General features: G+C 39.5%; 1 protein-coding gene across 1 annotated transcript in view; it reads left to right on the top strand.

The window, feature by feature from the left end:
• The first annotated feature begins 801 nt into the window (after positions 1-801).
• The window catches only part of LOC135220803 (FYVE, RhoGEF and PH domain-containing protein 6-like), a 43753-nt gene continuing 29763 nt past the window's right edge, over positions 802-14791 (top strand). Inside the window, exon 1 of the mRNA XM_064258313.1 lies at positions 802-4131. Within this exon, the coding sequence (XP_064114383.1) occupies positions 2113-4131 (2019 nt within the window). The 5' untranslated portion in view covers positions 802-2112. The remainder of the gene's footprint in view (positions 4132-14791) is intronic.

The following is a 14791-nucleotide window of genomic DNA, read 5'->3' as shown; positions in this document are numbered from 1 at the left end:
AAGGAGCTGTCGTTTCGAGCGAGACGGGTGAGGGGGAAGAGAAGTTCGCCGGACCGTCATCCTCGACGCCTGCTGTCTCCTCCGAAGAAGTGGACGCCGAGGTCAAACCAAAACAGGCGACCGAGGGGACTGAAGTTCAAGGTGAGGGCATCTCTTCCAGCGAACAAGCCCTCGCAGGAGTGCCAGCCGAGGAGTCTGCCCCGTTCGACAAAACGGAATTGAGAGCAGGAGTGGCTGACATCGCCTCGAGATTAGAAGGTATTCGTTACACCCTCGAGAACCTCATATTCAACTTCCCTAATTCACGAAGCGGAGGGGAGAGCCCCCTGACGAGTGAATCCCCTTGGAGTGAATCCCCCTGGAGTGATACATCTACTAACTGTGAATCTCCTTCCTCAAGCGCTTCCCCAACTCTCTCCCCTTCCGATTTTCCGGCAGCATTCGCACCTTTAGCCCCTCCCCCCATCAGCACCTTTTCCCAACCATCATCCACTGAAGATCATTCAACCTCCAGCCTAAACACTGATTTACTAACTGCAACTACCACTACTTGTTTCACCACACCCACGAACTCACACCCTTCGCAAAATTCATCTGATAATAACGCATCTTTACCTGTAGCTGTTCCGGAAGTGAGTGCCACCGATGGCACTGTCAGCGCCTCTGCTATCGCCACCAGCAGTGCTAGCAACCACACTCCGGTGGTAACTTCGGCAGATCGGCAGGAATCGTCGTCTTTATCATCAAGAGAAGAATTAAGCCCCACGACGATAGCAACCTCGTTCGTGCCCCGTGGTATGTTGTCGCGTGAGGCTGATCCAATTAATTTCTGTGCATACCTGCGTCTGATGAGCCCCAGACAGACCATCAGAAGCGTTAGTCGCAGCAGCATCTAGCTTAGGACGTCTCAACCGTCACCTTTGCATAGAAGCTGCCATTGTCCCTGTCACTGCTGCTTCTAGGATTAGGTCAAAGCTGAACCTTAGTTCTAACTAGTGGTCCTAGATTAGTCGCAGGCTACCGACGACTATAATAATTTACTAAAGACTCCTCTGGTGCCGTTTCTTTTTCTGTTAACACGCGAATATTGCTGTTGACTAACATATGAACCCATTATGTGAGAGACTTGATTTACTCTCAGAAGTGTTAAGAAATGTGTATTGTCATTATGGATAGATATACCAAAGATTAATATAAAGTAAAACGAAATTAAAGAAAAAATAGCCCCCGATCGCATTAGACTAGAAAAAAACAAATTTTTATATTTTCATGATCAGTATAAGTGATTCAAAATACTTTTAAACAATTCTCGTGAGTGATTAAATGCTGTGATAAAAATTCGTTATAAGTACATTATTATGTTGTCTAATATAGTAAATATCAGATGGTCATATTCTGTGATGAATTTATGTGATACATTAAGCATCCATGTGTGGTTATTTTAATATTTTTAATTTACCATATTAATTTATTCCCCTTGAGACAGAGTATGAATTCATTTTCAGACAATTGTTCACGTACATTAAACTTAATGTTTTAATGCCTTTTTAGATTGTAGAAGTCGTGTCTATATCAGTGACGGCCATGTAGAAAAAGAATAATTGATCATCAAAGTTGACCTTCACAATAACTTGAGATTAAATACTCAGATATATTATCGTCAGATTTAAGAATGATTTGAGATTTTCTGAAAAGAATGCAATTCGTTCATCGTTTGTTTTATTGTGTAAAAAGCAATAAGACAAAAAGCTCCAGTAAGAAGAGTGAATTCATTTTTAAGACAAAGTAATAATAATATAATAATTGTCTTGGAACTCAAGTCCTAAAACTTCCACCCTGGAGTGTCTTGGAGGTTCCGGTCCTTTCGTCAGCAAATCTACAACATTCCCTCGCAAACTAACGACTTCGTCAATCGATTCTCCTGAAAATGTCGGTGAACGTGGGGACCCGCGGGGTGACCTGAGGTCATCCCGAAGGAATTCCTGGGACGGGGGAAACCGCTTGGAAAAGACCGAAAATGACGATTTCCGCGGGAGGCGTTCGCTAGCTCACATATTTAGCTCGTTCGGTAAAAGTAGTAAACAAATACTACTACATCCTGACAAGAAAGGAATGACGACACCAGACAAACCCAAGGGGAATGACAGAGCCGAGAAAACCAAGAGCCAGTTTTACGTTGACTTGACAGAGGGCAACACCTTACGCCGGCCTTGTCCCTCTAGCAACGGCGGTCTAGTGATTTCCAACCAATCTGATTTCCGGTCGGGACGCCCAGAAACCTCTCCTGTCTCCCCTGGCGTCCATCAAGCGGCACCGGCAACACGAGGCGCATCTTCCGTCTTCTCATCGGTGGAGTGCGAGACAGAAAAGGAGGAAAACAAACCAAGTAGCACCAAAGAACATCAGCAGTGCCATATCGTTCGACCAAAGAGACCGCCTCCTCCCCCACCCCCGTCGGCAGCATTCGCAAGGGGAAGCGTTGGACGGACAAGTAAGTCGCACACTCAGTTAGGGGTCTTAGTCATCCCGGATTCCCTTTGTCAGTCGCAAGTGTATCGCCAACGAGCGTCCTCTACCCAAGAGAGACCACCACCAGAGACAATGGGGGCAGATTATTCAAGGGACAGCGTCGAGGACGAGGATGACGAATCCTCCTCCTCCTCTAGAGGCAGTGTCAGCGAAATGCCGGGACATAACGTACAGTCTGGCGTCCAACAGCAATACAATTCGGTAGTTTCCCAATTGTGTGATTATATCTACACCACGCCCATTCTGCCATCCACTCATCATTATTGTTATGCAAACAATCGTCCTCCCATTCAACCCAAACCGAAAAATATCCCGCCTCCAAAGATAAGGTCAGTCAGAACAACCGAGAAAGTCATAGTTTCCATTGCGAAGAACAGGAATAAGGTGTCCGAACAGTCGCCGGTGAAAACAAACGGTAGCCATAATTCTCAAGTGATGGTGAGTGAGGATAGTGACAGGACTGGCGATGATTGTAGTGCTCCACCACGGGAAATTGCTGCTTCAGGGCCCCTGAGGGACGACTTCAGTGAACGAATGACATGCAAGCACGAAGAAACGAGCAATATGCACGACCTTTCCAGTCAAGAAAGTGACGCAAATTATTCCACGTGCAGTGACGGAACATCCGAGCAACCAGAAGAACCGGAACAAACGTGTAGAACAGTTATCGCCAACCGATTAGGGGCGGATGCCTCTGTCTGTAAAGCAACGCGAGACGATGTTGATTTTGTGCCATTAAATCAGACTAATAGCGAGTGTGATGTCCAGTCCCAAACCTTAACCTGTGAGCCATTAATTAGTGATCCCTTTGTTAGCAGCGCCACTACAATTAGCATTACTTCCACTACCGACTCTAGTAGCATGAGTGTTGCTGATTCGAGTGATACTACTAACACAATAGAAGCCCCTTCCCAAAGCCCCGGACTGACCCCGAGGGCTAGCCCTATTTTGAGTTCCAATGAGAAACGTGATCAAAAAATCTTCTTCATTGCCAAAGAACTAATGACCTCAGAACGTGTGTTTGTTGATGTCTTAAGACTTTTAAATGTAGATTTCCGAAATTTCGTTTATGAAAATATGGCAGAACATTTAAACAGAATCTCTCCCGCAGCCAACAACAATAATTACAAAGTCAATAAGAACGTCATGCAGGAGGAAGACCTCAATAAAATCCTTAATTACCTGCCCCAATTGCAGAATCTGAATGAGGTCATCCTGAAGGATTTGGAGGGACGCATCACGGACTGGGAAAGACAAAAGAAGATCTCTGACGTCATCGTGAAGACTGGGCCATTCCTCAAGCTGTACTCCGCGTACATCAAGGAGTTCCAGAGTCAGTGCGACCACCTGGAGGAGTGCTGTCAAAGATTCCCCCACTTCACCCGGGTGGTCAAGGAGTTCGAGGCCTCCGACAGATGTGCCAAACTCAGCATCAAACATTTCATGCTGAAGCCAGTGCAACGGATACCGCAGTATCGTCTCCTGCTGGAGGACTACTTGAAGCACTTGCCCGACGACAGCCAGGACTACGTCGATACCCAAACCGCTTTGGCAGTGGTGTCCAACGTGGCCTCCCATGCCAACGAGACCATGAAGCAAGGGGTAAGTGCCGTTCTCTCTCTCTCTCTCTCTCTCTCTCTCTCTGTATCAGTGCAAAATGAGTGCTTTCAAGTTCTTTCTAAATATACCAGTAGTAGATTCGTATATTTTCTCATTTTAATTCCATGTTGGGCAGGATATTACATCTCGTGTTCATTCACTGATAAAAATCAAATAGAAATCATGTATATTTTGACACTATATATTTACACCATTTGGATATTTTAAGGATCTATGGGATTCTTTTTAAAAAGTCTTAACCATCCAGGAAAATAATTTCGCTTAAAAAAAAGTTTAAAATCGTTACTTAATTTGGAAGTGTTTTAAGTATATCTTAGTTTTACCAGACCACTGAGCTGATTAACAGCCCTCCTAGGGCTGGCCCGAAGGATTAGATATTTTTACATGGCTAGGAACCAATTGGGTACTTAGCAACGGGACCTACAGCTTATTGTGGGATCCGAACCACACTTTTTCGAGAAATTAATTTCTATCACCAGAAATAAATTCCGGGATTCGAACTTCGTTCCACCGGATTGGCAGCCGAGCGCGAGGAACTATGGAAGTGTTTTAAAATTCTTACGTTTATATATATATATATATATATATATATAATATATATATATATATAATATTATACTATTATATATATATTTTTTTATATTATTTTTTTTTATATAATTATAATTTATATATAATTTTATTATAAATAATTTATTATTTTATTATATTATTTTTTTATTTTTATATTAATATATTATTTTTAAATTTTATATACTATTTATATATTTATTTATATATATTATATATAATTTATTATTATATTAATAATTTATATATATTATTATATATATATATTATATTTATATTATATATATATTTATTATAATTATATATTTATATTATATATATAATATATATATAATAATATATTATATAATTATTCTCTCTCTCTCTCTCTCTCCTCTCTCTCTCTCTCTCCGTCTCTCTCTCTCTCTCTCTCTCACACACACACACACACACACACACACACACAGTAACAAGCATTCAAATGTTCGTAGACCAGTTTGTTTATGTATGAAAGTGAGAGGTACTTGATGCTTGAGACGTACTCCATACTTCACCAGTTGCGCAGAGATGAGCACGAACAATACTTTATTCATCGGTGGCTTCACCCCCTGACAGTTTTTCTCCTCAGATCGAATATTCTATACCTGGCAGAGTCCATGAGTAGCCCTTCAATTCAAAGAATTCCAATTTCCAAAGTTATTTTCTCCGATCAGAAAAAAAATCTGAGATTCATGAATTCAGCACCAGAAGTACGATACTTTCAATATCCTCGAATGTTGTAATGCTTTGTACATGTAATAACAACTGGTCAACGACCTATTACGGGCAAAACGGTCATTGATTAGTCCTTTGGGCATGCAGTGGGTTAACTAACGTTAAGTGAACGCATACATATATATATATAATATATATATATATATATATATATATATATATATATATATATATATATATATATATATATAGCTGAAGCCACTGGGAAAGTTTAAAATGAAAGAGTGCCAAGTACTTTGTATTTTTTTGGATGTTAAAAATGCACGAAAGTATTTGGCCCTGTTGTTTCATTTTAAACTTTCCCGTGGCTTCGGCTAATAAACAATATCACGTGTTTTCTTCTGTGATTTTTAAGATATATTATATATCTATATATATATATATCTATATAATATATCTATATATATACATACATTCATAATGGTATAAGCCACGAAAGAAAGTGAAACACTGGAGTAGCTACAAGATCTTTCGACTCAACGTCCTTTACTTAGTCAGTCTGCTAAGTAATGGACGTTGAGTCGAAAGATCTTGCAGCTATCCAGTGTTTCACCTTCTTTCGTGGCTTATACCTTTATTTGTGCATTTACCACATTCCAAACTTTCGTGATTCAGTTATACATATGTATGTGTGTGTATATATATATATATAATATATATATATACATATATGTTTGTATATTATATATGCTTGTAGATATGTTATATATACGTGGGCTAAGGCTTCACTGTCGTCCTGGATTTGAGGTGTCGGTGGTTCGTGCCCGTCAGCCGGCAAATCTATTATCGCCTAAAAAATTCCCCTTCGGTTAAACATATGAAATATATTAATTCGGAGGTAGAGCGAATTAGATATTAAAGACATTTGTAGCTCGATATATGTATATATATGTACACACACACACACACACACACACATATATATATATATTATATATATATATATATTATATGTATATGATATAATATGTTCGAGCAACACTTTTTACACAATTAATTATCAAGGCTGTAAATTCGCAGCTTTGGCGCTGCACCTGTTACTCCGAGGGTGCGTCTCGACTAAAGTCAAACGTCTAGAACACACGTTGGCAACTTATCACAGACATTGCATTACGTGTTCTCAACCTATTGGTACCATGTACGTGATAAGTTGCTTACACGACAAATTATACTGTATATATTATGGATGTACCCTCAGGCGACTGGTGTCTTAGCCATTAACTTATGACTATCATTAGGGCTATCATAGAAGTACAGTGGAGTGCATTCCAATTTATAGGTGAGTACGGTTTAAAAATTAGGTTAACAACAATAATAAAAAAAATGTAAATCAATATATATGAATTTGGCAAATCAAAAAGTTCAAAGTAACAGAAATATCACCAGAGACAGATTTGCGAGATTTTTCCATAAAGCTTTGAAAGAAAAGGCTCCTTGGCTACAGTGAGTCTAGAAACCCTGCAGCAAAACCTCCTCCTGCTGAAGAGGAGAACTTTTGGTGAAATCACCAGAACATTCAACATAGACTGCTGTGTTTACCACTTCAGCATTTACCAGCCGTCTATATATTTACTCTGTAGATGAACACTGCCAGTATGTATGAGAAGGCCATCTAAAATATCCGTTTTGTCATTGACTTACATCCACAGTGCTGATGTATGACTTTGTTATTGCAAGAGATATAGTCTGCTCCTGAAGGTTGTCTTTGCCTGGCCATACTTTTTTTTTTTTTTTACTGAGGGGCTTGAATGCCTCTACTCAACATATTTATTTATGAATTACTCTGGTTCAAGATTACTTCAGTTTCCTTTGGTGTAGTCTTGTACTTCACATAGACAGCTACCGTACTAAGTTGGGGTGGATAAGCAATACTTTTTCACAGATTGCCTCTGGTGTTACTTCATAGGTGCTTATTCCTTGAAGAGCTGCTCGCTCCAATCTATAGGCTGTTTCACAGTCGGTATAATTGTAGATAATCATAATTTTGCTGTTTTGGGTCTGTGTGTGTGGAATTCATTCTTTTTTCTCTATCTGTGTTGATGTTTGGATGACCATTGTTTGTCAGTGTATCAACAGCCATCTCATACATAACAGTTTTGAATGGAAATTCGATGAAGCAGCTTCTCCATATTCATATGGGACGTCCACGTCTTGCCATACTTTGATTATTTTCTTCTGGCGCTGTCTCGTATGCTTCAAGTGCTAATGCACATCTGGCCTCTGTGACTAACTGGTAACACTTCCTCTGGATCCAGCGCCACTTCAAATTTTAAAGCCTGAAGTTTTGAGGGAAGGCAGGAAACTTCCCTGGTCGACAGCGCTTCAGCCTTTTCGTTTTTTCTTATTTTTTATATTCCTTTGAAATTTCTGCCTTGAAGATTCGAAGGAGTTCTGAAGATACTGGAGGTGTTGCGAGTAAGTTATAGATGCCACGTGTGCATTGGTACTTGAAGAAAAGAAAAGAAAGACTGCCAGAAAAGTATAAATGTATGGCTTTATTACAAAGTGAGAGACCACAGATGCAGGGGAGCACTGCTGAAGTCTGCAGCTTCCCCAGAATTTTATCCTTCTTTGCGACATTGTTTCTGGGAAGTCAGAGCAAGCTGGGACTAACATACTTTTCAAGGTGTTGATTGTCAACCAGGGTGGATGGGGAAGCCACCACTTTCCCCTTCCCATAGGATTCAAGGGAGGTCTGGGATGAGCGCGGTTTGTATATATGTATATTTGGAGGAGGCGTGAAACCCTCTTTGTAAATCATGCTGGAGGCAGTTTCATCATTTGTTAAGCTTCATTTTTCTTGAACTTTTAAATTGTATTATTTTGGATTCTTGTTTTTCTATGGTTGTACTTACATATGTATATATGCTGGTGTGTGTTTGTATGTATGTATGTGTATTGGTAAAAAGAATTTCATAGATGGGGTGAAAGAGGTAGTATTTTTCGAAAAAAGGTCTTGATGTCTCAGAAGCGCCGAAATGGTGTTCAAGATAGGGGGTTGGATAAGGTACTTCGAAGCCTTCGGTGGAGGTGCATGAATACTGTACAAGTTTTACTGCTGAGGAGGTTCATCCTCGATACAACAGTTGCAGAGTGACTGTAGCGGTGATCGTTGTATTCGTTTTCTCAGTTAAACAGAAACGTTAAGGTGATCCATTCTAGAGGTATCCTTTAAATTACACAAATGCTTGCGATATATTTGGGAGAACATTACATTTCTATACCTGCAAAGGAAAGTGAATCTTAGTTAACAAAGTGACCTTATGTGATTGACTCGGCGCTGGGTGAAAGGAACTAAAAGTCATATTTTCCCACAAAATTCAACTTTCTGCCTTACCTTTTTGTAATATGATTTGTCATCATATGATATTGCTCACTCCATGATTGCTGAAGTTTTTAAAGAATATTTTCCATACATATATTAATCGTGTCCGAATATTTTCTGGTCTCCTGACATCTTTCTGCTTAACTTTGCATCGCGAGGTCAATATTTATTTCGTTAAATTGGTGGCAAGTTTTCAGTCAGGCTCGTTCATGAACGCGGTGTCGAGCGTCAAGGTGCGTGACTTCAATTTTGCCAGCGACACAGTCACGTGGTTGGCTGCCTGGTACAGAATTTGGCGCAAGATACAAAGAAGTGACAGAACTTACTCGGTGTGACGCTTTCCATTGACAAACTGAACGTCGTGATGCGTTGCACAATAAGTGGGACACCTCCCGTTACACAGAAAGTTTGGAAACTGGAAACGTGCTCTATCTTGATCGTTGACCACATACCTCATGATGGTAATACTCCTAGGCCTTGGTAATACTAATCATTCGAACATTATTCTATCATTATACGTTCTTCTACATCGTGAAATGAACAAAATACGCTAGTGTTCCATGGAGCAGAATTCAGTGCGATTGATTTTAAACAACCTGATGTGGATATAACTTGCACGGTTAAAAGATTTCCGTACGTGGACGAAATAAGCGGTCATTTAAAAATAATCGGAAACTCAACTTGGACAGCTGAGACTAAAGTCCCCTGGCTTAGTTAAAAGAAATTACTTCAGCTGTTGTCATGTCGTCATCCCCCCCACCTCTCTCTCTCTCTCTCTCTCTCTCTCTCTCTCTCTCTCTCTCTCTCTCTCTCTCTCCTAAAGTAATTATCATTAGCATGTGGCTGAGTTTTGTGTGAAATCCGAACTGCAGTTTTTAGGTCAGTGAATGATACGTTCATACGCACTTTTGTCGTTTTCTGAGCGCCTCAGTGGCGTGGTTGGTATGGTGTTTGCGTCCCACCTCGGTGGTCGCGGGTTCGATTCTCGGCCATCCCATTGAGGAGTGAGAGATGTGTATTTCTGGTGATAGAAGTTCACTCTCGGCGTGGTTCAGTAGGCACGTAAAGCCGTTGGTCCCGTTGCTGAATAACCACTGGTTCCAAGCAACGTAAAAACACCATACAGACAGACAGTCAACCTTTTGTGCTTGATATAATTTTAATATATATATATATATAGATATATCTATATAATATATATATATATATATATATATATATATAGTATATGATATATATATAGACACATATATGTGTTTGTGTGCGCGCGCGCTCGCAACTGTAAGAGCCACAATGCCCTCTTAACTTCTTGCATTCTTTGCTCTCTTTCGGATATGGTAGTCACTACAAAGCCTGAATATCCAAGTTCAAAGAAATATTTGAGGAAATTTCTTTGAATTTGGATTTTCAGGCTTTGTTGTGACAGCGTATCCGAAAAAGAGCAAAGAATTCAAGGTGTTAAGAGGGAATTGTGGCTATTAAATTTATATATATATATATATATATATATATATATATATATATATATATATATATATATATATATATATATGGGTGTGTTTATACCGTGTGTGTGTGTGTGTGTGCTCGCGTATTTTCAGGCGTCCACATGCGTATAGTAATTGGACGACCAAGTCACTCACATATTTGCTACAAGCAGTAGGCTACCAGCTGTGATTTTCAAGCGAGTCATGATAACTAACCGCTCACTGCCCTGTTACGAAAACAGAAAGAGGGGTCGGGGGAGGGTAGGGTTACTGTTAAAAAGCGGCGGCTGTCTAAGTAGTTTTTATGACACCTAAGTAGAAAGTTGAGCCATTTGTCGATGCCTACCCTTATAAGGCCTTTGCATCTTCAAAGTCGGTCTTTTTGCAAAATGTGAGAAAAGATTGCCTTTGCAACAGTGCACAGTAATGCAGAGATTTCACAATATGCTATAACACAAACTGTAAAATAAATGCCGATAGTAGATAATATAAACTATCTACATTTATTTTACAGCTTGTGAAGTGACTCAAATTTCATCACAAGGATTTCGCGTTGTTAGAGAAAACTGCTGTAGAAATAGAACAAAACGAGAACAACACGGGAAAATATATAAATTGAAACGACGGAATCTGCTTTAGATGAGGTTTTTCCAGCGGAAACCGGCAGATCGGATAAAGGAAAGAAGCACACACACACTCACACACAAACAATTCTTTTCGTAGTATTTGTGATGTAAGGCGAATCGAAAGGATGGGAAATGTTGGAGAATAGATATAATTAATTGTGTAAGTGAAAGAATGGATCGATTTTTCCGGCCGTACGGAAGCAACGCTATGTAGTAGTACAAAATTAGGCCGTGTGGGAGGGAGGAGAGGATGACCCAAGTAGGAATTAACATTTATGAAAAAGGTATTGGAAAAGAGAGCCTGAACTTTCGTGAAGCAAGTTTGCTCGTAGGAGAGGTGAACCGATTAGTACGCTAGGTGTCAGAAGTTGCCAGTGTTGTGGGAAAGTTTACTACACAGAAAGTTCATTTATGTTTCGAGGTTCAGGTGTCAATCCGACAGTTGTCATTTTCTTTTTTCTTTCTTTCTTTCTTTTACCGGAATGGCAAAATTTCAGATACATACATACATACATACTTACTTATATAATATATATATTATATATAGGTATTATATATATATATATAGATATATATATATATATATATATATGTGTGTGTGTGTGTGTATGTATGTATACCAAGTTAATAATTACAAACGTAATTGTGTTTAACGTAACGCTTCAGCAAATATTCAAAGAATAGGAACAAACAGCAACCATGTAGTTGAAGCAGGCGCTAAACAGCTGGTGAAATGAAGCTGGTACTACTACTTGTGGAGTTACTGGAGAAAGGGAGGGGCGGGGAGTAGGTGGTGGGAGAGTGTGTGCTGCACAGGCCGCTTTGAGCACGTCATCTGTTGATAAGATAATACCTCACATGGAAACATGGAGCGTGTACTTGGCCCGTTCACTCACAAACCGTTCTTCTTGATGAAGATGATCATCCAAAGAATTATTTTCTTATTTAGCTGCCAAGAACTCATTTAACACAGTATTTTCAGGTGTTAAGTTAAAAAACGAAAAGTGGTCGTTCACCCTTCGAAAGTTAAGTTGTTTTTAAAATAAAAGTCAGGCGAAGAAAACAATGAAAGCAGTTTTTTTTTTTTCTAAAATAACATGAACTTCGTCGTCATTGCATTATGTTTTGAGAGAGGCAATACCTGTTGTTGGTTTTGTGAATATTTTATGCATTGCTCAATCTGTTGTGTTCGTATGATGACCAGACTCACTGGTGATTATATGAAAGCTGCTGATTTAAGATCACACGAACAAGAACCGTTGAAGGTTTCAGTGTTCGAGGACCAAGCCTTGACACGACCAGAAACCATAATAGCCCTAAAAGTATAAACCATATCTACATTATGCATGGTGCCTCTCTCTCTCTCTCTCTCTCTCTCTCTCTCTGGAAGTGATGCATCAATTCCATTCCTTATCGTATTGACGCTCGCTAATTATGCAAATTATGGAAATCAATTAAGATATATTTGCTGATAATACTTGATGTGTTGAGAAAGTGAATGATTTGGTCCAGTTCGTGAACTTTAAGGAGAGAGAGAGAGAGAAAGTTTTTCACCATGCGACATTTCAGATAACCCGGACCTGAGATTCAACATTGAATTCAGTGGCCACATTACTTGAAATCTCCTTAAGCCAGTTGTATTATTGTTTGAGGGTGTTTATTTTATTTTATTTTTTTTTACTTTCAGTAGAATATATGAATGGTGTTTTCCTTAGTTTCATAATTCATGCTTTGGAAAGGCATGTTTGGCAGGAATATGAAGCAGAGTTTGGGGATACATTATAACTGCTTTTGCTGATTCAGATGCTTCGCTCCACATTATTTCAACACCACCGGTCTGCACTTCATTGCTTAAGGATCTCTCTCTCTCTCTCTCTCTCTCTCTCTCTCTCTCTCTCTCTCTCTCTCTCTCTCTCTCTCTTTGTCGACTGAAGTTAGTGGCTGACAGGGAGGTTAATTTCAAATTTGAATCCCTCCACTTTGTTATTGACTGTCGTAGGAAGAGAAGGATTTGAAAATCAACAAAAATAAAAGTCAAGCCTCGATGCTCAAAATCCGACGAAATAAGGACATATCAACAGTACAGAGGCGGCAATCGTCAACGCCATACGGATCAAAGAGCACAACATTCCACTTAACACGGACTGTCTTTATTTTACGAATGAAATGTAAGCGTGAACAAGATTTTAGCTCGAGTGATACATATTTGTTTTCTGGGTGGGTACTGCTTTTTCCATCCTGGGGCGGTTCCACAAAAACTTAAGATGACGCGTTCATCAGGAACTTCTGAATCGAAACTGAACTTTGTCAGGAGGCGTCCATACCACAATCCGCTTCAGCTACTCACTTTGTTATTCGCATATTAAATCAAACTAAAAATACAAAACTCAAAATACCAGTGCGTGACCTTGCAGTGCAGAGCTTTGAAGTCAACATTCGGTGAACCATAGCAACAAGAACACAGAAGTAGTTTGGTTACTCTTCTAGAGCGAAGCAGATGTGAGGACGAGTCCATTATAGCTACGTGATCTCATTAGCCCGCTCCTTAATCACCTATCGTCTTTGCTTCATTCCTTGGAAACCTTTATTGCAGGGCTAACGATAGTGCTAAGTTTCCTTCCGATTTTATTTCCATAAATGTATTATGTGGTTTCGTTACTATCAATATTTCAAGTAACCTTACAAATGTTTATATGAAACCTTCACGTAACGCTAGACCTTAGTTTAAGCAGTGTTTATATGCCGATGTCTCCCTACATCGACACTCCAGTTAACAGCCGTGTTTCAGAAATATGACCAAAACTGTTTCAGTTTTGATACAAAGTCTATTGCTATGCAAATAAAATCTTCCCAAGGGGTTCATCGTTTTTTGCTGTCAGGATGGCATCATCGCTCGGCATGTGGCCTGCTTCATAGAACACGGCGCTCTCACAGAAGGCTACTCATGAAATCCCTCGTCTTGTTTTATTTATTTTGGGTCGTTTCATTTTCTGCTACATTCTGTCGTGTCTGCCTCGTGTTATTTATGACTTGAGTGGTTTGCTATGATAACTAGGAAATGTTATTTCAGTCTGAAAGGAGGTTTACACGTAGGATGCAACTATTATGATCCTGTCGAGGGATGCTGACTAAAGCGTTAACTGACGTTTCAGATTGACTCCGTTCTGATACCGTTGACCTTTTTGGATCCCGTCCGAATCGTTTTAAGGGACAAGCGACAGCTCTGTAAACAGTGATGCAAGTGCGTTGAATGATCTGGGCGTGCGTGTTTATTTTGAGTGCATGTACATCTTATATATTATTTCACTTGTTTTTTTTCTGTTTCGGCTTATGACTGCCTTTTTTGCGTATGTATGCATAAGCTGTGCTCACAGTTGACGCTTTAGATGCCCCTTGATTTTACTTTTTCTGGCACTGAGCTCTCTCTCTCTCTCTCTCTCTCTCTCTCTCTCTCTCTCTCTCTCTCTCTCTCTCATAATTATGCATGTATATATGTGTGTGTAGTTTTACAGGTGTGTCACTACAAAATCAAGACGAGAGGTTATTGACTCGAAGGAGGCGTGTCAGTTAGATACGAGAACTTTAATTTCAGGTATAAGAATATACTCAAACATTGGAGCTGCAGCTCTCGAAATCATACTTGTCCTAGGAGTCCAGGAAAAGGCCATTCGATACAATTGAAGGTTTATTGCTGATGCCGACGTTTCACAACTACATTGTTGCATCTTCAAGGCTGAAATACAGCGAGTTGACTGTTTATAATTATAAAAACACTACAGGATTATCTTATTTCAAATGTTAACACTTTTAAAAAATATATAACACCATTGACACGAAATAGGGACCAAAAAGGTCAAAAAAATAAAAATAAAAAAAGGGCA

The sequence above is a fragment of the Macrobrachium nipponense genome, chromosome 2 (assembly GCF_015104395.2).
Source record: "Macrobrachium nipponense isolate FS-2020 chromosome 2, ASM1510439v2, whole genome shotgun sequence".
Lineage (NCBI taxonomy): Eukaryota > Metazoa > Arthropoda > Malacostraca > Decapoda > Palaemonidae > Macrobrachium > Macrobrachium nipponense.
The sequence above is the reverse complement of the archived record's forward strand: the minus strand, read 5'-3'. Positions and strand labels throughout refer to the sequence as shown.